This window comes from Lynx canadensis, chromosome B4 (assembly GCF_007474595.2).
Source record: "Lynx canadensis isolate LIC74 chromosome B4, mLynCan4.pri.v2, whole genome shotgun sequence".
NCBI classification, from domain to species: Eukaryota; Metazoa; Chordata; class Mammalia; order Carnivora; family Felidae; genus Lynx; species Lynx canadensis.
Window position 1 is genome coordinate 76,500,046 of NC_044309.1, and position 26,016 is coordinate 76,526,061.

At 41.0% G+C, this 26,016-nt stretch overlaps 1 protein-coding gene across 5 annotated transcripts in view; it reads right to left on the bottom strand.

Moving 5' to 3' along the window:
• Positions 1-26,016, bottom strand: part of LIMA1 (LIM domain and actin binding 1) — an 84,585-nt gene that overhangs the window by 19,938 nt on the left and 38,631 nt on the right. For 3 of the 5 annotated variants that reach the window (XM_030322572.1, XM_030322570.2, XM_030322569.1), the window contains exons 3-6: positions 24,849-24,894; positions 14,878-15,342; positions 2,550-2,637; positions 945-1,093 (exon numbers count right to left, since the gene is read on the bottom strand). In XM_030322572.1, coding sequence (XP_030178432.1) covers positions 945-1,093; positions 2,550-2,637; positions 14,878-15,342; positions 24,849-24,894 — 748 coding nt within the window. The remainder of the gene's footprint in view (positions 1-944; positions 1,094-2,549; positions 2,638-14,877; positions 15,343-24,848; positions 24,895-26,016) is intronic. The other 2 variants (XM_030322573.1, XM_030322571.1) reach the window with 1 other exon arrangement.

Consider the following 26,016-nt stretch of genomic DNA (forward strand, 5'->3'; position numbering starts at 1 on the left):
ATGGCTCGGAGCCTGGAGCCTGTTTCCGATTCTGTGTCTCCCTCTCTCTCTGCCCCTCCCCCGTTCATGCTCTGTCTCTCTCTGTCCCAAAAATAAATAAAAACGTTGAAAAAAAATTAAAAAAAAAAGAAAATCATTACATCATAAGAGGTAAAGATTAAGTGCACCACATATTATATGATTCATTTATATAAAACATGCAGAATAGTAAATCCCTTGAAGACAGAAAGCAGGGGGAATTGGGAGTGACTACACAGATATGGGGTTTCTTTTTGGGGTGATGGAAATATTCTGGAATTAGACAGTGATGATGAGTGTACAACATTAATGTTGAATATATCCTATATTTCTCTCCAGTGTTCTCTCTTTCCTCAAAAACAAAAATGGGGCACCCGGGTGGCTCAGTCGGTTGAGCATCTGACTTTGGCTCAGGTCATGATCTCACGGTCTGTGGGTTCAAGCCCCACATCGGGCTCTGTGCTGACAGCTCAGAGCCTGGAGCCTGCTTCCGATCCTGTGTCTCCCTCTCTCTCTGCCTCTCCCCCACTTTCACTTTGTCTCACTCTGTCTCTCAAAAATAAATAAATGTAAAAAAACAAAAGTAAGTGTTTCTGTTAAAACTAACAGATGACACTTTTTTAGCAACAACAGCAAGATTAAGTAGAAGAGACAGGAAAACTCTCAATATTACTGGATGATAACATCACACACACAAAAATGAGTGGGGTGGGAATAAGGCCTAGGAAAGCAAAGTCAGTATTAGAACACGGTAAGGATTTTGAATGAGGCTAGGGTAGGATTTACAAGAAAAGAGAATGGCTGGGGACCAGGGACGGAGCCAGGGCTCCAAGTCAGGGTCTGGGAGACATTTCTAGTTTCTGCGCTCAGTGACCATTTGCCAGATGAGGGAATGAACGAATGAATGAATGGTACAGAACACATACTGTGTAGTTGGTGGAACTACTTTGTTTGGAGACAGCTGCCTGGTACTTGGCCATTCGATCCTTTATGGAGGTTTCTGACAGGCGTGGTAAGTCCAGATTTCGCCTGCTCTCGCTTTTCTCTGAGTTGAATGCAGAAGATGACAGTTGACCTGGAAGCATGTAAATAATGTGCTTTACAAGAAGATAAAACGTGATTTGAATGATTTTCAGATTCTAAATTTTGGGCTACTATAAAAATTCTTTGTATTATCTTTGTATTAAAAATACAGGGGCGCCTGGGTGGCGCAGTTGGTTAAGCGTCCAACTTCAGCCAGGTCACGATCTCGCGGTCTGTGAGTTCGAGCCCCGCGTCAGGCTCTGGGCTGATGGCTCGGAGCCTGGAGCCTGTTTCCGATTCTGTCTCTCCCTCTCTCTCTGCCCCTCCCCTGTTCATGCTCTCTCTCTGTCCCAAAAATAAATAAAAAAAACGTTGAAAAAAAAATTTTTTTTTAAAATACAAAGAGGGGTACCTGGGTGGCTCAGTTGGTGAAGCATATGACTCTTGGTTTTGGCTCAAGTCATGATCTCAGGATCGTGGGATCAAGCCCACAGTGGGCTCTGCGCTGAGCATGGAGTCCCCTTAAGATTCTCTCTCTCTCTCTCTCTCTCTCTCTCTCTCTGCCCCTCTCTCCCTCTCCCCTCTCTCCCTTTGCTCCTCTCCTCTGCTTGTGCTCTCTCTCTCTCTAAAAAAAAAAAAAGAAAAAAAAGTACAAAGAAGTGGGGGGGTGCCATTTTAATTTGCATTTCTTTATCAGGAGGCTGATAATTTGCCTGTTAATTTTTTCTTTTGTGAAGTGCTTGTAAATGCCCCTTTCAAAACATAGTAATTATGCTCTCAAGGCATTCTGTTACCACCAGTAATATAAGATAACCAATCTTTTTCATTTTTTTATTTTAGAGAAAGAGAGCACAAGTGGGAGAGAGGGGCAGAGAGAGAGAGAAAGAGAGAGAGAGGAGATAGAATCTTAAGCAGGATCCACACACAGCGTGGAGCCCGACACGGGGCTTGATTCCATGACCCTGAGATCACGACGGAAGCTGAAATCAAGAGTCAGATGCTTAACTGACTGAGCTGCCCACGTGCCCCAGGATAACCAATCTTGACAGAGGGAACCGCCCATCCATGGCAGCCCTCAAGCCCCAGATGCCCATGAAGCCAAAACTGCTGGCATTATTTGCCTTGTAATCCCACAAGGGTACACCTTGGCTTTCACAAATAGACTTCCTTTAAAAAAAACTTTTTTTAATGTGTTTAATTTTGAGAGAGACAGAGAGAGACAGAGTGCAAGTGAGGGAGGAACACAGAGAGAGAGAGAGACACAGACTCTGAAGCAGGCTCCAGCTCTGACCTGCCAGCAGAGCCTGAAGCGGGGCTTGAACCCACTAACCAAGAGATCATGACCTGAGCTGAAGTTGGATATTCAACCAACGGAGCCACCCAGGCACCCCACAGACTTCCTTTTAATTTGTGCCACTCTTCTCTAAAAGCTTTGAGCATGAGACCAAAAAGTATAGCTACTTATGAGTATTTCCTAGGGAACTTCACATACATGGAACTCTGCTTACCTGGGCCTATTTCCAAATCATCCAGAGAATAGCTGTTTTCAGAGATCCTCCTTCCACCTGCACTACGGCTTTGGGTCCGAAGAATCTGCTTGGAAAACAAAACCCAGCAAGAAGGTTTACACAGGAGATGGGAAATCTTGATGAATGTTCAGAAAAGAGGTCTGCAAATCTCTTTTATTAACAAAATCCACAAGGAATTAGATTTTACATTTGTTTTTACATTCCACAGAATGTGTTTTTAGCATTATAAATATGAAGCAGTACATATTGACAGGTGCCCAGGGAAAAATAAGTAACTGTATATAGGTAATTCTCTCTGGTAATCATCACTGCCTAATCAGCTTAACCAGAAAACCTAGTAATTTAAACAGCATGGAGGTGAATCCTCATGCCCCAGATGATACTGACATGTCTCCCAAACTGCTAAGTCCGGATCGATGGCTGTTACCTACCTGCTCTTTGTTTCCCCGCTCCCTCCCACTTTATACTTGCTGTTGCTGCCTTGGTTCCCATCGTCATCTTTTCCTTGGACTATTGCATTACATTTCTAATCAGTTCTATACCTTCCAATCAAGTCTGTATGATGCTGCCATTATCCCAAGTCATAGAAAGTAATTATCCCCCAATATAAATCTATATCACTCCCTTGTTCAAAATTCTTTAAAAATTCCTAATCACTCCTTACATTAAATCTAAAGTGCTTAGTATGTCACAGAAGACCCATTCTACATCTGGTCCCTACCTACCTACCTTCTCTGAGTATTCCCTTCCTCACTCTTTACCCTCCAGGAAAAGCAAACTGCTGTGAGGTCCATAGTTTACATGAGTTCCCTTCTCCCATTATCCTTTTGTCCCTCTGGTTGTCTGTTCCTTCAAGATTCGGCGGAGGCTGAGCAACCTTCTCTCTGTGAAGTACACCTTATCTCTCCTACCTAAATCTAAGTTGCCCTCCCTCTGTTTCTAAGGTCCCTGGCCACACTTCCATTACAACGCTTATTGTGTGTCCCTGGCAGAGACCATGTTTTTTGTTTTTTAAATGGAAAAGTGGGTGGTACAGATTTTTTTAATACGTTATTTTGTGATTCCTATAAATTACTACATTTATATCTCTCACATCTAGGGTAGATCTCTAATTAAAGTTACAAATTATAATTTTTAAGCCTGGAAAAGTAACTCAAGAGAAAGACATTTAGTATCACAGAATGTTCCCAGACATAGTACACAGAGGGTATGTCATGTTTATTCAGCTTGTAATGAGAGCCTTCAACCAGATCCTGTCATTCAAATCTCAACTTATTTCCAGATAACTTGAAGTAGGAAAGATATCTGAAATCTGGTATGACAGGAGATAAGAGTAAAACACTTAGCACTCTTCTGAATTCAACATTAGTAAATCGCTATTAAACCTTTATGTTCAATGGGCTAATCAAGTCAACAGTAAAGTTTGAGACTGTGAACTATCATTTTTTCAATCCTCCCCCACCTCCACTGAGACAGAAAACGTGCCGCTTCAGAAATCAGAGCCACAGGCTGGTTTGTTTGTACCACACCAATGACAATAGTTTCTTGTAAATTCAACATACACTTAATATCATTTATTTTCAGTCGGCTTTGCTATTAACATTATGAATTGATAAAAAAATAAAATAATAGATAGCAACTCTAACCTTGCCACACCATACTCAGGTAAGCTGCACCAACATCAACCACACCCATGTGACTTACATGACACAACAGATAATGAACATCATCAGCCAAACAGATAAGTTTGGCAGGACACCCTCCCCATCCACGTTTTTTCATCTTCAAAACATTGTTCATTTGCAGATAACTAAAGTAAAGGAAATTCCAAAGACTTATTCTGAATGCTGCTTCACTGTAAGACGAGTATTATAAAAGAATTTTCCGGGCTCAAAAAAGGGAGAGAGCCTGCCAATACACTTTTTTTTTTTTTTTAACCGAAAGGGAACAGGCTCTGAATCCTTAATACTGAAGCAATATTTCCAATATTTACATGCTGTCAAAGGTAAAGTTCAATTCTAAGAGTATGTGTTATCTGCCGCAACCTGCAGAGAGCTGTTTTCAGTCTGTGCTCATGGTCAAGTCCCTCTCTGCCTCCTGCAGAGTCCCTGCACTGGCATAACTGGCAGCAAGCTCATTTAGAACCAGGACATATGCCTTGCCAGGGCAGAGGCTTACTTTGGTTTTAGGCACATAATATTTTCCATCTTTGCTCGCTTTTAATTTAAACCTTCAGGTTAAATGAAGTCAAGAGCCTTTTTCTTTTTTAAAGCCTTCAGGTTCATGAGGGTATCAGTACTTGGAATTGTTTTCTTCCAAATACTAAAAAAGTGACTGTGCAAAGCCACTTGGTCTTAAAGAAGAAATAGAGAGAAATGTCTCTGGAAATCAAAGTTATACTGATGCTGGTTCTGAGGAGGACCACAGCTCTCAGATGGGAAAGCTTTTAATGAGATTCCAGGCAAAGCACGAAGCATTTCTTTTGATACCATTTCACCTCCAAATCCTTCAAATATTAAGAATAACAAAAACTCGGGGCGCCTGGCTGGCTCAGTCGGTTGAGCGGCCGACTTCGGCTCAGGTCATGATTTCGCGGTCCATGAGTTCAAGCCCTGCGTCGGGCTTTGTGCTGACAGCTCAGAGCCTGGAGCCTGTTTCAGATTGTGTGTCTCCCTCTCTCTGACCCTCCCCCGTTCATGCTCTGTCTCTCTCTGTCTCAAAAATAAATAAACGTTAAAAAAAATTTTTTTTTAAAGAATAACAAAAACTCAGAAGCATTTTCGATGAATTTTATGATCCTCATTTTATAAGTGGTAATTTGAGGTACAGGAAGAAGGAGGAGTTTCCTCTAATATTTCTCAAGGAAGTAGAAACACACACACACACACACACACACACACCCAGGAATTCTGATACTGAAATACTCTTCTGTAACACACTTTTATCACATTTCAGCCCTGTTTACTCAGATGCCTGAGGGAGCCTTTTAAGAGAAGAGAGAAAAGACAAGACACTTTAAGACTTTCTGGAATTTCCTAAGGCTTGGCCTCCCCCCAACCCACAAGTCCTCCTTCCTGTCAGCTGACTATAGTAACTCTCATTAGTGGGAACGCCTCTTTAAATAGTCACTGAGAATCCCTAAACCAAATGTATCAACACGTACCCTTAGGAGAACAAGAGCTTAGGGCTTTTAGCTAGTGGTCTGCAGAATTTCTTTTCTCCGGAAAATTTTCTTAAAGAAATATAGTAAGTGAGGTCTCAAATATCAAGTTAAATGCAGGATTTCCTATCCCCATAATTTTTAGGAAAAATTCTGTTTAAAAGTTGATTCTCAACACTTTATAATTTACCTTCTACCTCTCTCAACCACTTTCTTCAACCTTTCAAGTCTGACCTTCCTTCAGACTCTCATCCCTGAAAGTCAAGGGTAGAGGAAGGATGGCCTTTAGGGAAAATAGGACTTTGCTGAACTATCCATAGCATGTAGACAAAACCTAGCCTTAATTTCTCAAAGTACGGAGAGACAAACATTGCTTTCTTCAGGTAGAAAAAAAACAGAAAAAATAAAGATCTTTTAAGTAGAACAATAATATATAGAAGGAGCAGTTGCATCCAGGTTGTGGGATTTCTCTATATTTTCTGTATTCTAAGCATTCTACAAAAAGTATGTGTATATTCTTTACAATGTTTTTAATGTTTATTTATTTTTGAGAGAAACAGAGTGTGAGCGGGGGAGGGGCCGAGAGAGAGAGAGAGAGAGAGAGAGAGAGGCAGAATCTGAAGCAAGTTCCAGGCTCTAAGTTGTCAGCACAGAGCCCAACATGGGGTTCGAACTCATGAACCACAAAATCATGACCTAAGCCCAAGTTGGATGCTTAACCAACTGAGTCACCCAGGCGCCCCAACTATGTGTATATTCTTACAATTAGGGGGAAAAAGAAAAGGAAGGAGAAGTAATTTATTAATATAAATAGATAAAAATGATAAAATCAAATGCTGACAAGGTGCTAGAGAATTAAATATGTTCTTAGGCTATGCTGATAGTATTATAAAGTAGTACAATCTTTGAGAACAGCTGAGAATATGTAAGAAGAATGTTTAATGAATTATATACTTTTGGTCATGAGAATGCCACTTTAGTAATATAGCCCTCCCCCTAAAATAACTAAAAACAAAACGTTTCTGCCACGATGCTTAGAGTTTTTTATTAGGCTCGAAAAATATCTAATTACTGGGGCATAATTAAACCATAATGAAATACTATATTGCTATAAACGGAGAACCACATGAACTAGGAAGATACATAGAAAAGTCAATATAAAAAAGACCAAACAAAAGATAAAGCACACAAAACAGCACACAGGGACTAAAACCATGTAAAAACTAGTCATGCAGTGATAGCATATCATTGTGCACAGTTGTTTTATTATTTTTTCCTGATAAAAGTTACTGGTTTTTCCTGGTTTACTTGGCTTTTTCTTCTTCTGTTTACTGTGTGTGTGTGTGTGTGTGTGTGTGTGTGTGTGTGTGTGAGAGAGAGAGAGAGAGAGAGAGAGAGGGAGAGAGAGAGACAGAGAGCAGAGAGAGAGAGACAGAGAGAAACAGAATCCCAAGAAGGTTCCACACTGTCAGTACAGAGCCAGATGTAGGGCTTGAACTGACAAACCCATGAGATCATGACCTGAGCCAAAATCAAGAGTCTGATGCTCAAACCACTGAGCCACCCAAGCACCCTGAAATCTCTTGCATTCCAGCATGTTTCTTGTCTTCATTGCCCTGAGGCTTCTAATTCAGTTACAAGGGGTGCCTGAGTGGCTCAGTCAGTTAAGTGTCTAACTATTGGTTTCGGCTCAGGTCATGATCTCTTGGGTTCATGAGTTCAAGCCCTGCATTGGGATCCACACTGACAGTGTGGAGCCTGCTTGGGATTCTCTTTCTCCCTCTCTCTCTGCCCCTCCCCTGCTCATGCTCTCTCTCTAAAAATAAATAAATAAACTTAAAAATTTTTAAATTCAGTTATGAGACTATAAAGCGTGGGAAGAGGGAAGATAGAGAGCTAAAGTCTTTGAGGATACAACTGTTGATATATTTAAATTTTTTCCTGGCTTCCTTAGATTTCAGATAAGTAAGGCCATGGCCAGTTGTTTTTATCTAATAAACAGTTACTACAATATTAATGAAGATACTGTTACATGGTAGAGATGTTACTAGACAATTTCAGTCCTTACTCTGATATTAATTAGCCAAATGACATTGGGTGTATCAGTAAACTTCTCTGACCTTAGCTGTTTCCATCTGTAAATTAGGGATTTTAACATCCTGACAGCAGTGAGCTGGATTAAATAACTTTACAATCCCTTATGGCTCTAGGATTTATGTGAAACATTTTAAAAAAATTTTTATTTTTTTTTAAGTTTTGCTTATTTAAGTAATCTTGACACCCACCATGGGGCTTGAACCCACAACCCTGAGATCCAGAGTCACACACTGCTCTGACCAGCCAGGCGTCCCTATGTCAAAGATTTTGATAGGGACTCTTCATTCACTGTAACTCATCAGTGAGTTAAAAGGCTAGAGGAAATGACTAATATATTCATCCGGGTATACACACCTATACTGTCCAATCCAGGAGTGAGTCTGATACCAGAAAGGTATGATATCATATTTGGGGGGTTAATAAAGTCTTTCTGGCTACTTCAAATTCTAATGCAGCCAACCTTGCAAACAGAATGTTCCATTCCTCTGACATTACTTTTCAACATGTTTTTAACTTCTCAACATGTTTTATTATAATGAAACCAGCTAGATACCAGTAAGTAATTAGTTGGCCTGAAAGTAAACAGAAAAGAGATGACTGGTCTCTAGTTGGTACATCAAGGACAGCCATAGTGAAAAATATCAGAATTCCTTGACCGGCGTCTTTACACCTGGATCCATTATTACCTTACCACAAAAGATGAAAGAATTAATGAGTTACTAATTAAGGGTAAATAAAACGTAATTTACACTGGTGTGAGTCTTTATGAGAAATAATCCACTATAAAGAGAGGTCAGTTAAAATAACACTTGTATTTACAGTGTACTTACATTTTGAAATTATAAAAGAAGCTATAAAGCATAGGTGACTACAATAAATGGGCAAAAAATTACTTTTAATATGAGAAAGATGGCACTGATAGAAAACCAAAGATAATTCTTGTGTTTATTTAACAAAACCAGTTACCGTATCCATATTGAAAGCTCTAGCAATGTATCTATTGGAGGCTTAATGTCAGGTCAATTTAAGATTTATGATTTGCTGATAAGCAAATTAAGGATATACTCCCCAACATTTGGACGACTACATTAGACCCTACAGTGTGTTGACAGTTATTCAAGTCTCTTTTCCTCTTCTTGGAATATAATTTCAAATGACTTACTGAAGACATTAAGAAAGCAGAAGGGGGGGCGCCTGGGTGGCGCAGTCGGTTGAGCGTCCGACTTCAGCCAGGTCACGATCTCGCGGTCCGGGAGTTCGAGCCCCGCGTCAGGCTCTGGGCTGATGGCTCGGAGCCTGGAGCCTGTTTCCGATTCTGTGTCTCCCTCTCTCTCTGCCCCTCCCCCGTTCATGCTCTGTGTCTCTCTGTCCCAAAAATAAATAAACGTTGAAAAAAAAAAAATTTATATAAAAAAAAGAAAGCAGAAGGGGCACCTGGGTGGCTCAGTCAGTTAAGTGCTCAACTTCGGCTCAGGTTATGATCTCATGGTTCATGGGTTTGAGCCCCGCATCAGGCTCTGTGCTGACAGCTCAGAGTCTGGAGCCTGCTTCAGATTCTGTGTCTCATTCTCTCTCTGTCCCTCCCCCACTCAACTCGATCTCTCTCTCAAAAATAAGTAAACATTAAAAAAAGAAAAGACATTAAGAAAGCAGATGAAAAATGTTATTAAGATAACATTAAGTGGATAGAAGAACACATGCAGTTGTTACCCAAGAAAGGAGAAAATTAAATGTCATGGATAATTTTATAACACTGTAGATTCCCTATGGATACCTACCCATTCTTCAAGAAGGCAAACATAAATTGTTTCTTTGAGGTAGATTATAGATTGGTTGGCTATGGATAAAACATCTAATGAACTTTAGCTTGGTGACCTTATTTGCTCAAGGGCTTGCTCCACTACACCAACACATATATACTGTTATGTACCAGAGATACATAAAGGTGAACAAGATACCAATGTTGCTTCCAGGAAATTACAAGAAGAAAAACCACAAAAATATTAGGCTGTTTGAAGAAGGATGGTTTTACTCTCCCATTAACAAGTGCAGCTTTTGTTGGTGTTTTGGTGCCAGCCATTCATACAGTCATCCCGGTAAAAAGAGGAACAGAAATTCTAAGGGAAATTTAAGGGCGTAGGAGTAGAAAGGGAGAGAAGTAGTGAACAATGAAAAGGGGGCTGGCTGGGACAAGGGAAACTTCCATTTTTATTTTAGATTCTTCTATTTTAGCTGAATGTACTGTTTTGTCTTTGTCATATAAGACAAGTTAACACAATTAAAATACGACTAAGTGGAAGCATTAAAATGTACCATGAATAGGGGCGCCCGGGTGGCTCAGTCGGTTGAGCATCCGACTTTGGCTCAGGTCCTGATCTCCCAGTTTGGGAGTTTGAGCCCTGTGTCAGGCTCTGTGCTGACAGCTCAGATCCTGGAGCCTGCTTCAGATTCTGTGTCTCCCTCCCTCTCTGCCCCTCTTCCACTCGTGCTCTGTCTCTCTCTGTCTCTCAATAATAAATAAACGTTAAAAAATTCTTTTTAAATAAAAAAATATACCATGAATAAACAGGGATAAAAGGAGAAAGAAACAAAATTTCTAAATAGTTTTAATTCTTTTCACTTGTGGATAAACTTATCATTTTCTTATTACTATTTCCCATCCTTGTTTAGTCTTAAAGAATGAGCAAATGAGTGAGTTTATGTGTTTTAGGAAACAATGACGTTTGGTGAGGAGGTATTCTCTCCTCTTCTCTCCTTTCTTTCTTTATCTAACTCCTCTCCTAGAAAATGGGAACACTACATGGAAGAAGCAGTAGTCTGCATCTTCGTAAAACAATCAACGAATATCCACAGCCTAGTCTTATTTTCTTGTATTACACCTAACTGGTTCCATCGACCCAAGCCAAAGACAATAATTTAAATAGGTTGTGAAGGTAGAAATATATTATCCAAATATTTGGTCTTTACTCTCCTAGCCAAGGATTTGTGTGAACCAAATATGTTACGAACCAAACAGAAAGAAGTGAGACTTAATGAGCCTGTCACATGCTCATTACAGTGGTTGGTCATTCCTGGGCATGAAAGAAGGGGCACTTAATTTTTTGAATAACCACATCCTGGTTTCTAAAGGTTATGGATTCAGGGGCGCCTGGGTGGCGCAGTCGGTTAAGCGTCCGACTTCAGCCAGGTCACGATCTCGCAGTCCGTGAGTTCGAGCCCCGCGTCAGGCTCTGGGCTGATGGCTCAGAGCCTGGAGCCTGTTTCCGATTCTGTGTCTCCCTCTCTCTCTGCCCCTCCCCCGTTCATGCTGTGTCTCTCTCTGTCCCAAAAATAAAATAAACGTTGAAAAAAAAAAAAATTTTAAAGGTTATGGATTCAAATGTCAACCCAATGACAACTGAATGTTGGTTAGGACTAGTTAGTTAATCAGCTATCTTTTTCATAAAAAGATGTACAGAATAGTTACCTCAGCTACCAAAAATCCAGATCAACATATACATGAGGATAGAAATGCTAAACCACTTCAGTATATGTCATTGGGGAGTTTCTTCTTCCTAGTAATGATGGTAGGTTATATTAATCCATCCACTGCTCATTTGTTCATAGGAATTAGAACCATCACGTTCAACTAAAACATCTGACCTGGGTAATGTATCTATTCACCAAAGGTAGAGAGTAAGTGAAGAAAAGCCTTTAATCAATTCTTATTACTTATAAGCTATTTGAATTCTAAGCTTCGTTTCTTCCTTTAACTAAATAAACACTAAGAGCTAAGTCACTGTGCTAACCGCTGGGGAAGAAAAACATCATTACTTTGGAAGAAATTATAGACTTTGGGAGTATACAAATTTATACACAACTATTAAGGGGAAGCATGATATAAGTGCCCAAACAGAAGTGAAAAGAAAATTCTATAGGAGAATGAGAAGGGTTGCTTAACTTATCTGACAGAAATGGAGGTAAGACCTCACAGTCTTGATAGACCTTGAGGAGTAAGATTTCAGAAGGCAGTAATGCAGGGGATAGGCAGGAATAATTTAGAGAGTGAGGAGTTAATACAGAGTTTAAGTATAAGATTGGCTAGAGACTGAAAGGCAGGTTGAGCTCAGATTGTGGAGGACCCAAATATTAAAAAAAAATTAATCCTGAGATATCAAAATGAAGGGGGTAAACTAATTTACAACTCTATTTAGAAAGATAAATAGCAACGGTGTACAGGATGGATGGGAGAAAGGAACAGAGAAGCTGACAGCGGAGGTGGTGGCAATGCTATGGGACCAGACAGAATGGCACATACTTGAGAAGCACATAGAGGGCAGGCTTATTTAGATGGCTTAGTAAGTGACCGACTGGGAGGAAGAATCACGGAGAAGGAAGAACTGATCCCAACTTTCACAGACGAAGAGATTTGGTACATGGTGATATATTAAGGGACACCTGGGTAAAGCAGGTTTTTAGTTAGAAAGACAATGGATTCTTTTGTAGCCTTCTTGAACTTGAGTGCCTAAGGGATATTCAAAGAAAGATGTTTGATCTGGCAGGCAACCAGAAATATGAGGCTGAAACTTGGGGTAAGAACCGAGGATCAGAACCTAGTTTGGGGGTTCACGTCTTAGAGTCATGGAAAGAGAGGAGATTTTTTCACAAGGAGAAAGAAAAAACCAGGAGGGCAGAGAGAACTATCTCGGGCAAAAGGGAACAAGAGGAACTAAGAAAAGTGGAAGTCAAGCCAATTAATTTTGTCTCCTGTAAATAACTGATAAAAAGATTTAGGACAACACATTAGACAGATCACGTATTTCATTATCTATGTGCTCCCTGCCCCTGACCAGCTGTTAGGTGAGATTCAGTCTAGTTCTCTAAAATTTAATTATGGAACCAATTTGTCCCTACTATATTCATTTGTCTCACTGAGGTACTCATTTGTTAGCTCTGAAGTATACATTCTTTCTTGCAGGCTCTTGCTCCGAAAAAGATTTCTAGTGTCCCTACCATATTTGTGAGAGCTTCCTTCCAAAGATCCAATTATGTAACTTCCTGATTAAAGCCTTATCCATGTTAAAGCTGAAATCATGTTAACAATAACCATAATCCAGTTTCGAACTAATTAGTTATTCCTCAAGCTAAAGTAGACAAAACTTTAGCATTTTTTTTGGAAATATTAGATAAAACTTTTCAAAGTAAATGAAACACAATGATGCTTAGAAACCGCTATAAAACCGAGGGCAGCTCTGTTTGACTAAGCACTCCATTAAGTGACAAATGACTGTTTAGTCAGGAAGTTTTAAAAGCCATCTAAAAAGTCCAGGTCAACTTAGACACTCACCCCCCCCCCTTTTTCCTATACCATTAACAGTCAGGCTGTCCAGTGCCATTAGAGATTTAGATGGATCTTTCTTTATATGAGGAGTCTTTCTTCACTTCTGACCAGCCACAAAATGATAGGCTTGTTCTGACACATCTCTCGCCAGACATGTATGAGAAAAAAGTCTCTCACCAGATCCTACCACATAATCAGCATTTTTGTTTGCTGCAATCCCAGTCATTTCCTACCTTAGGCCAGTTTCGACACGCACCAGGCTTTTGCACTGAATCGACATTGTGTGTGCTAGCATGACATCAGCCGTACTGCCCCTAACAGGGTCTCTGAGGAGGAGACTTACAATGGTGCTTTGAGTCACAACAAAAACCCCTTCCTCTCTGTTTAGGATTTCTGACATTTTTTCCCTTCCACTTAAAATTCTTCTTCCCATTTAAATTTAATTTTTTTTTTTTTTATTAAGACCATAAAGGAGAAAGAGGGAGTTGGCAGGCCCTAGAGGACTAAAAACAGAGGGATGAGAGTTTAAGAAAAGTCATAAAACTGCTTTGTGGTTACATCTCTTGCCAACTGGTTCCAGTGTTAAAATAGAGCTAAAACTCATGCAGAGGAAAGGGTTCTAGGTTTGCAAACCTTTAAAAATTCTTACTACATCCTTTAAATAGATGATCCCATAAAACACCCAAGAACTGTTCTAGTCAGGAAAGCTACAGGCACTGCAAGTTATGGGAAGAGATAAACTAAGTCACGTCAAACATAACTGAAGATTATTGGACGGGTTCTCGAATTTTTGTCTCAGAAAGAAGGCCTTATACCATTACTTCACACATGTAGGGATTTGGGCCAAATATTTAGCTTAAAAAATTTCAGCTTTCCCATCTAGATGGAATGTAGAGAAAATGATGGCTTTGCTTCCTGTCAAATCTGTTTATTTCATTATAATGACTGTTGTAACAAACCATCCCCATGTACAAAGCCAGATATGCAGGAAAGTATGAGAAAACTGGAAAATTTTACCAGCTCTGCCGCCCCTGGATTGTGTTATAAGTCACCAGCATATGTAACTCATTTTCTAGTTAAGTAATTCCCTCTGGGTACCCGGTCTGCAATCCACACGAAGGATCAAATTTCATTAGCAGTCCTAGGAAAATGCAACCCTGTGCATTTGCAAGTCAAAACTCCTGAAGGCTACAGCTAGTCTGGCTACCCTCATTGATTTTTCCTGGGAGAGGATTTTAGCTGATAGAAAACATTTGTTGGAAGGCACAGATGAGGAAGTTCAGAGGAGAAGGAGTCCACTAGCAAAGAGACAACTAAGCCTTAGTCTTCATGTTAAACTCTGGCCTTAACACTCAGCCTGCAGCTGTGTCCAAGGGGAGAGAGATTCAGCAGAAATTCCACCCCCCAACCCCCCCCCCAAGCTACAAATGACAAAAGGCACAGGAAGACAAATTAAAAGGGCAAGCGTACAAAAACAAAATCCAATCAGCCTCAAACTCTCTTCATTTCTAGATACTAAACTGAATCCCTGTGTGTGCCTGATTTCACGTGAAACTGGGTCAGAGATCCGCAAATCTTAGCATCTCTGTACATAATTCAAGACTTTTAATTAATTCATTTAACATTGAATTGAAAGACATGCTGGCCACTACTCAAACTGTCTAGTTCAGAAAAATAGCGTCAATTACTTGAATTGCCTTTCTCAAGTTTGAAACCGGCCCAGTCCTTACCTTGGTTTGAGTTGGTTCACCTTTCTCAAACATCATCTTAAGCCTGTTCAGCGGAACATTATATTTCTCTATTTTGTTTGCAGCTTCTGTGTTTTCACTGATTTCGGGTTTTCCTACTTCATGCCTGGATTCTCCTAGACAATTTTCCATTTTTTTACTTTCTTTCGAGTGGTCTTTAAGATGCTCACTGCCCTGGGTGCGGGGATACGGATACCGATTGAGGGCTTCAGAAGGCGATCCTAGTCTAGGTCTGGGATGGACGGGTTCTTCTTGGTCAGCTTCGGCCCCAGAGGCAGACCTTCTTGCCACTTCACCGGGAGGACGGTTGCCTCCGTGTCTGACCTCAGCGCTGCCGTTTTGCAGGGAGTCCGTGTGAGACTCCGTTCCCAGGGCTGGGTTCTCCCACTTCTTCTTTAACACAGTCAGGATCCCCCTTCTAACGTGCTGGGGGAGATTTTCAGTGTTCTAGAAGAACAAGAAGTAAGTGCCAGTTATAACTTGCCTGTTGAAACATTCAAACATGCTGTTCTTTGTAAAATGAAAGTTAAAACTCTAAGCTGCTCCTGGTCCACTGGCGTTTCGGACAGCTGGGAACAGTTACAGTCCTGCCACATGGAGAAAGCATCCACCCCGGGAGAGGGAGAGGGGAAGAGAGAAAAAGTCAGGAGCTGAAGCAGGAAGTGATAAAACAGGATAGCCTTATAAGGACAAAATGAGAAGAAAGGAGAGCCCAGATCTAATGAGACGAGGGATTTTTATCCAGAGATTAATAAGAAAAACAAGAAAGAAAAAGCAAAATACTAGATACTTTAAATACCACAAATCTGCATTAATACAAGTTCCTCATTACATACCACAAAATTACATGGTGAATCTTTTTCTTCTTTTAAATAAAACAAAGAGGCAGTGTAGCTGAAACCACCCAATACCAATAATCATCAGGGATTGAAACTATTGAAAGAAACCGAAAGAACTCACCAGACTTTTACATGTATTTGCATAAATTATATTTCATCATATCTGACATAATCTACGGGCATATGAACAATCAAATTCTATTTTTCCATAAGAACCTAATCCTCTTTTTTCCCCTGCTCTTCGCTACATGTTTGTCCATGTGTAAATTCTCAGTTATCAGGAAATTTACTACTTCACAGATCCTTTGGTAGAAAAACACCCAAGCTTCATATGAAAACACCACCACCCACTTTCTTGATTGAAGGACACACGTTTTCACATCTCAGGGAGTGCCACTTTCACCTGGGTCGAAACGGAACGAATTTATACATAAGACAGACTGCAAACAACCTGGAAACTGCCACTGTTGTTCTTCAAGAACCGAGGAAATGTGCTTGATGAAGTGAAATTCCATGTCCCAGACTCTGAAAGCTTTCCTATAAATAAAGCGAACAGCCCCAGTTCCCAACAAACCACGAACTCCAATACCTTCGCGCTCTCTCCGTTCCTGTGGTCTGTGACTCACCCGTCTCTCTACAAAGAAAGGACAAACCACCTAGGACTGAAAGACTTCGGGGAATTAAACAGGATTAGCAGCTATATTGGGAATTAAGTCTCTCACCCTATTATTCTTCTGAATTCACTTCATCAAGTAGCACCAAGATTTGGAAAAAAAAAAAAAAAAAAACTTACAGAAGAACAACTGCCTGATTTTAGTGTTTAAATCTTTACTGACAAGATGATTCACTGGTGGAAGCATGAACGGATCAGAGATACAAGAAGCCCCCCAAAATTTTCTTGTTGGAAAAGAATTAAAAAACTGCTCTGGACACCGGTGCTGCCTTAACTCTGGCAACATGCTTTGCTCAATGCTACCTTCTGCCACACAATGGATGAGTCATCCCGGTCTCCAACTTCACCTGCCCTGCCCTTGCCCTGCCTAAATAGGAGCCCTGAGAATCTAAGTGGCATTTTGTCTTGGGAACTGGACACTACTTTTCTCAGTAACCATGTGATCAGAGTGTATTTACTGACATGGAAAGATGCTCATAAGATGCTTTTGAGCGGAAAAAAGCAAATTATAAGACAGCATAATCCCACTTTATAATGCACATGTGTATTTATAAATATAAGCAGAAACATAGCTGGAAGAAAAGACATCAGGATGTTAATAAGTTACCTTTGGATTGTGGATTGTGGGCGTTTGTATTTTTTTTCTTTCTTTTTACAATAAATGTGTATTTGTTATTTAATAAAAATGAATAAAAAATAAAACTATACATCATCGTCCTATCACAAAAATCTGCTACAGAATATTAAAACTTTTTTTTTTTTAATTTTTTTTTTCAACGTTTATTTATTTTTGGGACAGAGAGAGACAGAGCATGAACGGGGGAGGCGCAGAGAGAGAGGGAGACACAGAATCGGAAACAGGCTCCAGGCTCTGAGCCATCAGCACAGAGCCCGACGCGGGGCTCGAACTCACGGACCGCGAGATCGTGACCTGGCTGAAGTCGGACGCTTAACCGACTGTGCCACCCAGGCGCCCCTATTAAAACTTTTTTGATGTTAATGTAAGCAGCTTGAAAATGACCATTTCTACTTTACTGGGAGGGAGGGAGGGATCAGTGGGATGGAGTAACGGCAGTGTCCCAAAACGGGTATGGGTGGAGGACATCCCTTAGGGGACATTGTAGCTAGGAGTAAATGTGCTCTTTTATTAAAAGGAGTTCTTTTGTTTTCTGTTTTTGTGTGAGAGAGAGAGAGAGAGAGCTCAAGTGGGGAAGGGGGGCAAAGAGAGAGAGGGAGAGAGAGAACAATCTCAAGCAGGCTCCACACTCAGCACAGAGCCCCAACACAGGGCTGGATCCCACGACCCTGGGATCATGACCTGAGCTGATATCAAGAGCTGGATGCTCAACCGACTGAGCCACCCAAAGCGCCCCTAAAAGGAGTCCTTAAAGGAAACAGGTCCAAAAGTGTTGAAGTGGGGACAAAAAGGGCTGCATGGTTGGACAGCGTTAAAGGCCCCGTACCCTTAAATCACTCTTGGCAACATACCCAGGCAACGCCAGGTGTCCAGGTCTTTAGGATGTGAGGAGAGCAAAAAATGGGGAAGCAGCAGTGGTTACAGGCTTTCTGGGGAAGGTAAGGCAGCAAGAAGGTGTAGAACAAGAGCAATTGCTAAAAGCAGTTTGGACAGCACGATGGCCTGGGCTATCACTGGATAAGGCATAATGGGCCACTTCTATTTTCTTCTCTTTATCTGTATTTTCTACAACAACAGCTGTTACTAGTATAATCCAGCCCCACCCAGCCAAGTGACCTTGGGCAAGTTTAATTTCTGCAACCCACAATCCTGGGCTAGTATGGAGAACAGATGTGACTACATTAAAGCATGTAGTTGCAGTATGTGACATAAACAGGCACCCAATTTAGTGGTGACAATTAATATTATGTGGGTGGCCCTCCCTACTCCTCCAGCCATACCTCATGATGATCAAGCACAGTAAGTAGCCAGTCATCTCCCAAATCCTGAACTTGGGTTACAGTCTCTTCTTGTTCTTTCTCTTTACAGTCTCCACTGTACCGGAGTAGGGGTGTGGGGCACAAAATAAGGTGAAATTCTAGTTGATGTCCTTTGTATCAAGGGTTTAACTTTGTCCCAAGTAGTTTCCTAGAGTAGGCAGTGGGAAGTCACGGAGACTGCAAGGTTTCAAGGACCTTGTTAGTTGCTACATTACTGTAGCTTCCTCTCTCAAAGTGACATCCAGAACGCTGTTCACTCTACCCTGCAAGGCTGAGAATCTTGGCAGATTTGCCTCTGGATCAGAACTGGCTGCCTGAATCCAGATTAGGCACAACCTGGAAATGCAACACAATGTCTTTTCTGCAGGAACATTTGACTTTGGGATGTGTCCCAGCACTGTCATTCTGAGATGTATGGCCTTGGATAAGTCCTTTCCTCTCTTTGTCTCAGTTATTCCACCCGTAAAATAAAGAGGCTGGGTCAAATGAGTTTTAGTGTTGAAATCTTAGCAGGGGTATCTTCATCTTAAAAGCAGGAGGATGTTTGGTAGGAGACAGCAGTGGAGTTGGAAATATGGACTACCTGAATGTACAGCCTCCAAGGAAGGGAAGAAATTCCTAGGCTGAGAGACTCTCAGAAAAGTGGTAGCTAGTCATTATGGAGATGAGTGACCAAAGCATAGATTTCAAGAAGTGCTATATTGCATGCTTGAAAGGAACCTGAAAATATAACTGATGGCAGTATTAATGGTCTTTATTTCTGTTTCCTAGATGTATGTGGAAGAGGAAGAGAAAAGGAGAAGTAAACTTCTGGGAATCCAGGCTATCATATAACCTGATCCCACTATTTACTAAAGGAATAAATGTACCCTCTTGCTCCCAAATGTTTCTCTAAGTTGCTTTCCATGGTAGAATACAAGTATTCTTTCATCTGATCAGTCACTTCTACTAATTTATATGGATATTTCTCCCTGTTCTTCAGGAGACAATTCAGACTTCTGACAAGTCTAGTGGATTTGTCCAAAAGTAACCCTTGGGCGTCTGGGTGGCTCAGTCGGTTAAGCGTCTGACTTAGGCTCAGGTCAAGATCTCATGGTTTGTGAGTTTGAGCCCCACATCGGGCTCTGTGCTGATGGCTCAAAGCCTGGATCCTGCTTCGGATTCTGTATCTCTCCCTCTCTCTCTGCCCCTCCCCTGCTCAAGCTCTGTCTCTCTCTCAAAACTAAACAAACATTAAAAAAAAAAAAAAAGCAACCCCTCTGTCATTAGTGGGAAAAACTGGTGAGATTTGAATAAATTCTATAGTTTAGTTAATAGCATTGTATCAGTGAATTTTTTAGTTTTGATAAATGTTTCAGAATTATGCAAGATGTTAACATTGGGGGAGGTAAGTAGAGGCATATCAGAATTCTCTGTAATATTCTTTTTTTTTCTTCCAAATTTTTATTTAAATTCTAGTTAGTTAACATATAGTGTAAGACTGGTTTCGGGAGAATTTACTGATTTGTCACTTACATATAACACCCAGTGCTCATCATAACAAGTATCCTCAATACCCATCACCCATGTAGTCCATCCCCCACCAATCTCCCTCCATCAACCCTCAGTTTGTTCTCTATCCTTCAGAGTCTCTTATGGTTTGCATCCCTCTCTTCCCCCCCTTCCCATATGTTCATCTGTTTTGTTTCCTAAGTTCCACATATGAGGGAAATCAGATGGTATTTGTCTTTCTGTAACTGACTTATTTCACTTAGCATAATACACTCTAGCTCCATCCAAATCGTTGCAAATGGCAAGATCTCATTCTTTTTGATGGCTGAGTAATATCCCGGTGTGTGTGTGTGTGTGTGTGTGTGTGTGTGTGTGTGTGTGTGTGTGTATACACCACATATTCTTTATCCATTCATCAGTCCATGGACACTTGGACTCTTTCCATAGTTTGGCTATTGTTGATAATGTCTCTGTGCAATCTTAATAACTCTAGTGTAAATCCAAAATTATTTAAAAATTAAAAGTGTGTTTAAAAAAAAAGTAACCATCCCTCAACTTTTGTGTCTTCCTTTATCTCTTGCATTGTATAGTTAAGGGTCTTGAAAGCACCGTCTGTAGTTGCTATTTCTACTTGAACGCTCTATATTCACACTAACTCTACTGCCCAAACACTTCTGAAGTAGCTCCAGTCAAGATCACTGATTAGGTCTCTAATATTTTCATTTTATAATCTTATTATTAATAATTTTTCCCAGTTACAAAAGTAATAAAAATCTCATTGGGGGAAAAAAGTCACAGTCAATATAGGAATGTACACATGCCTTGAATGTATGCTCTTATTTTCCCTATTTGACTTCCCTATGCCTGCCACCCAAGATACCCACTGCCAATGATTTGGTGCATATGCTCTCAAATTTTTTAACCTATTTTTATATACTCTATTTTTTTAGATACTATATTTACATGTGAAGATATCAAAAAGCATGTTAAGTGATTAAAGCAAGGTGTCGAACAGTATAGTATGGTTACTATACTAACAGTATGTGAGAGTTCATATTTCCTCACATACTAATTATTATCCAATAAAAAAAATCTGGGGGCGCCTGAGTGGCGCAGTCGGTTAAGCGTCTGACTTCAGCCAGGTCATGATCTCGCGGTCCGTGAGTTCGAGCCCCGCGTCGGGCTCTGGGCTGATGGCTCAGAGCCTGGAGCCTGTTTCCGATTCTGTGTCTCCCTCTCTCTCTCTGCCCCTTCCCCGTTCATGCTCTGTCTCTCTCTGTCCCAAAAATAAATAAACGTTGAAAAAAAAATTTAAAAAAAAAAAAAAAATCTGCCAAATGTTTAGATTACAATTTATACCTCATGGTTATTTTAATTTACATTTATTATTATTATTAGTGAGGCTAAGCATTTTTTTCATGTTTATTGTTTCTTCTTTTTTTATTAAAAAAATTTTTTTTGTTTGTTTAGTAAACCCTACTCCCAATGTGGGGCTTGAACTCACAACCTAGAGATCAAGAGTCCTGTAGCTCTACCAACTGAGCCAGCCAGGTGCCCCTATTTTTTCTTTTTTAATTACCTACTCGTATCCTTTTGCCTCAACTGGCAAATGCAGTGGACACTTCTGCTTTATTTTAATTGATCCCTCTATAGCATTTGACATTACTGACTACCCCTCCGCTTTTAAAAAATTCCCTCCTCCCATGGCTTTTGTGAGATACCCCTTTTTTTCTAGGGTTCTTCCCATTTCTCTGGCCACTCCTCAGTCTTCTTTACAGGTTTCCCTTCCTCTGTCCCTACCTTGTATGCTGGGGTCCCTCAAGGTTCTGTCTTAGGTCCTCATTGTTCACTTACATATTCCCTGTAGATGACGTCATCTACCTTCTGGTTTTACCCACCAGTTGCCTAGAGATGACTCAGACCCTATAACTCTAGCCAGATCCCTCTCCATACCTGGAATTCTACCTGGAAATCCTATAGACATCTTACATTTATCCTTGCCTAAGGCTGAAGTCTCCTTTCTCCTCTCTTTACCTCTCACCCTTTAATCTGTTTCCTTTCTTGAACTCTCCATCTTGGTGGATGTGACAATTATCTTTTCAAATGTCAAATGTGCCTGTTCTCATGTGTCCATGCTGTGCATGTGTCACTTGCTCTGCCATTTCCTTGCCCCCTTTGCTTGACTAATTCCTATTTATCCTTTGGGCTTAGTCAGGCACCACTTCTGGGAAGCCTTCTTTGACATGGTACAGTCCAGGTTAAAAGTTTCTCCTAAACTCTCCCCCAGCACCATGAGTATTTCTCTAACATGGTACTTACTGCACTGAGATTATAAACTCTATTTTCCACATTCTAAATAGTCCCTTGAAGGCAAGGACCACATCTTATTCCTCTTTGTGTTTCAGCACCTGGCACCTAAGAGAGGCTCCACAAGTGTTTGTCTACACTCGTGGTATCAACTTTTATCATCCCCCTGTCTTGAACCTACTTCAGTCAGGCCTCCCAAACAGCACAAGGTGACCAATGACCTTCATGTTGCTCCAATAGTCAGTTCTCAGCTTTTTCTGGGTGTTTGACTCTGATGATAACTCTCCTTTTAGAAGCACTTTCTTGGGGCACCTGGGTGGCTCAGTTGGTAAAGCATCCGACTCTTGATTCTGGCTCAGGTCATGATCTCGCGGTTGTGAGTTTGAGCCCCACATTGGGGTTGCAGAGTGAAGAGCCTGCTTGGGATTCTCTCTCTCCCTCTCTCTCTGCCCCTCCCGTGCTCTCTCTCTTTCTCAGAAGCAAAACAAAACTTTTAGAAGCACTTTCTTCACTTGGCTTCTGGCACCCAGACTCTTGTTTCTGCTGTCGTTTTACCAGCTGCTCCTACTCAGTCTCCTTTGCTGGTTCCTCCTTATCTCCCAACTTGAAACATCAAAGTGCTCTTGAGCTCAGTCCTCAGACCTCCCCTCTATCTCCTTTCACTCCCTAAGTGATCACATGCATCTCATGTCTTTAAATACCATGGATACTTTGATACACACACATCCTATCTCCAGCTCACATCTCTTCCAGTTTCAAGTTCTTATATAACATCTCTACATAGGGGGCGCCTGGGTGGCTCAGTCAGTTAAGGGTCCGACTCTTGATTTCGGCTCAGGTCACGATCCCAGGGTTGTGGGATCGAGCCCCACATTGGGCGCTGCGCTGAACATGGAGCCTGCTTGGGATTCTCTCTCTCTCTCTCTCTCTCTCTCTCTCTCTCTCTCTCTCTCTCTCCTGTTCTCTCTGCCCCTTCCCTGTTTGTTCTCTCTCTTTCAAAAATAAACAAACATTAAAAAAAAATCTCTACTTGGAAGTCTTAAAGCATTTCACATTTAACATGCCCCAAACTGAGCTTCTACCATTTTCCCTTCTCTAAACCTGCTTTTCCTACAGACTTCTTCATCTCAATTAATGTTATTTTTCCAGGTGTTTGAGCCAAAATTATTTTTGCCATTCACCATTTTTCTCTTTCTCTACTTTCAGTATAAATCCTGACCACTTCTCATCACCTATATAACTACTCCAGTCCAGTCCATTATCATCTCTTGCCTAAATCACGGCAATTGTTTTATAATTTGTCTCCATGCATCTGCCATTGTTCCTAGAATTTCTTCCTCCTCTTTTTAAAATTTAAGTCAGATAATATCACTCCTTTGCACACAAACCCTCTGAAGGCCCCCATGTGATCAGAGTTAAAGCCCTGGTCCTCGTAGTGGCTATGATTTTGCTTTTCCTATTCCTCAAACACATCAACAAAGTTCCTGCCTCAGGGCATTTGCATGTGCTCTTCCTTCTGCCCTAATCATTCTTCTCCCTGGTTCGTATCTTCAGATCTCTACTCCAGTGTCCCCTCATCAGAGGTGTTCCTGGACCACCCTACATTCTATCCCTCCTACCCACTTTGTGTTGTTTCTTAGCATTAACCACCACCTGACAAAATTTCTTTATTGTCTGTCTCTCCCACTATCGCAAACTCCATGACGGAAGAATCGTAGTCTGTATTAGTGGCTAAAACAGTGCTTGGCACCTAGTAGGTGACCCGTGAATACTTGCTAAATGAACCACTGAAAGAAGGAAGGAAGAAAAGAGGAAGGGGAAAAATAACAGGCGGGAGAGAGAGGAGGAAAGAAACCAGCAGTTGAGTGAAATGATGGTAGCTTTTGCTTACAGTGGACCACAAGGGACCCATTTTTTAATTACAGGAAAATTACGCCAAAGACCTGGTCAACATTACCCCCTTCGAGAGAACAAATTGACAGGGGCACGTTATGCACTAACTTAAATAGGTTAGGTACTAAAAACCGCTAGGAGGATGTTTCTGTAATGCCAGCCAAATTAAAGAATTCTTACCCAAATAAGTGAGATTTTTTTTCCTCACAAGATTAAATCAAGTAAGATTTCAAAAGAAATACATTCTCCAGCCCAGCTGGAAGCTAGCCAGCAGGGAGAGTAGAGAATGAGAGCAAAAGAGCTTGTTCTAAGGTTTTAGCCTTTGATGGATCCTGCAGCTAAGAAACTTGCTAACTAGACTGGGTCAAGAAGTGTGCTTTAAACAAAGAACCCCAGGATGACGACAGCGGCACAGCTGCTACCATTTAAATGCAGAAATACAGAAATTCTGGTTGTTTGATTTGGAACAAGGGATGGAACCTAGGAAACCCTGTATTCTAATTTGAGCAGAATTAGTAAGCCATTTTACTAACCTCGGGCAAAGCACTTGGCCTTCTATCTTTCACTCAACTCAGGGAAGAGAAAGGGGTTCAAAAGGAGAACCTCAGTGGAAAAGTAAGATTCCCTGCACCTGAACCACGTCCTCATGAGTAAATGGCTCACAAATCAGAGCAGCTGGCACCATTGCCTGGCTCAGCTGACATGGAGCCCGAGCCCCACAGAGGCTGCAGGTGGCTGGACCACGCAGGCTTTATCAAGAAGTTCCACATGCCCTGGGGCTCCTCAATACTTACACTTCTTCTCTTTTCCATGTTTGCTTCTTCGGCGGCTTTCTGGTACCTTCAGAGAAGGGGGGGGGGGGAGAAAGAGAATGTTCTCAAATTAAATTTATGTTTTTACTTTTTTTTTTTAATGTTTATTTATTTTTGAGAGAGCACAAGCAGGGCAGGGGCAGAGAGAGAGGAGGACAGAGGATCTGAAGCGGGCTCTGCACTGACAGCAGCGAGCCCAATGTAGGGCTCGAACTCATGAATCGCGAGATCATGACCTGAGCCGAAGTCGGAGGCGCGACCGATTGTGCCACCCAGGTGCCCTGTTTTTACTTTTTTATCCTTTAAGAAAACCACTTCTGCCTACATATTTCTGCCAGCAAGTGTCTTTAATCAACTCCAGCAGAAGCAGAGAATCAGAGCAGCCCTCACTTCCTGCACTGGTACAGTCATCCGGTCTGGTCTAACAGGTCCAAGGCGAGGAGGTCAAACGCTGGGAAATAACTAAATAGAGCAGAAAGTCTGGGGTTTAAATCCCCCTTTGATGTCTCATTAACTGTGATCACTTAACCTCTGTAAACCTCAGTTTCCTTATCTAGAAAATGGCTTTATAGATCTCCTGTCAAGGTTGCTGTGAGGGTTAAATGAGATCACGTGCATTAAAAACACTTTGCAATTAGCCAAAGGATGTAACATGGCATTGAACGAGGATGCACATTTCCCCCGGGCATTAATGCCTCTGAAATCTTACAGTTCTTGCCAAATGATGGAGAGCTAGTCACACTGCCTGTGCATGTGTGAGTGTAATCTAAATTCTTGGTATTGTCACTTTAGCTCAATGTAGTTGATGGTATTACACATATTTTAAACGCCACTGAAAATGTCTTTAAAGAAATTACATGTGATTTGGCACTTAAAGAAAAACTGTTTTTACTGTTTTAGGTATGAATAAGGGTGATATGTGAGGAGAAAAGTTTATGTGCTAAGCAAGCACTGGTCCTTTTAATTGGCAGTGTTTTTGTTTTTTTCTGAGTGATGCATAAAATAGTGGCAAGGCTACAGTGGATGGCATTTTAGATTTGATAAACAAGCATGTACAATTTAATTATTTTAATTTTATGATTACTTTCATCATTTTTCTTTATTTTTAAATGTTTTTATTTATTTTTGAGACAGAAAGAGACAGAGCATG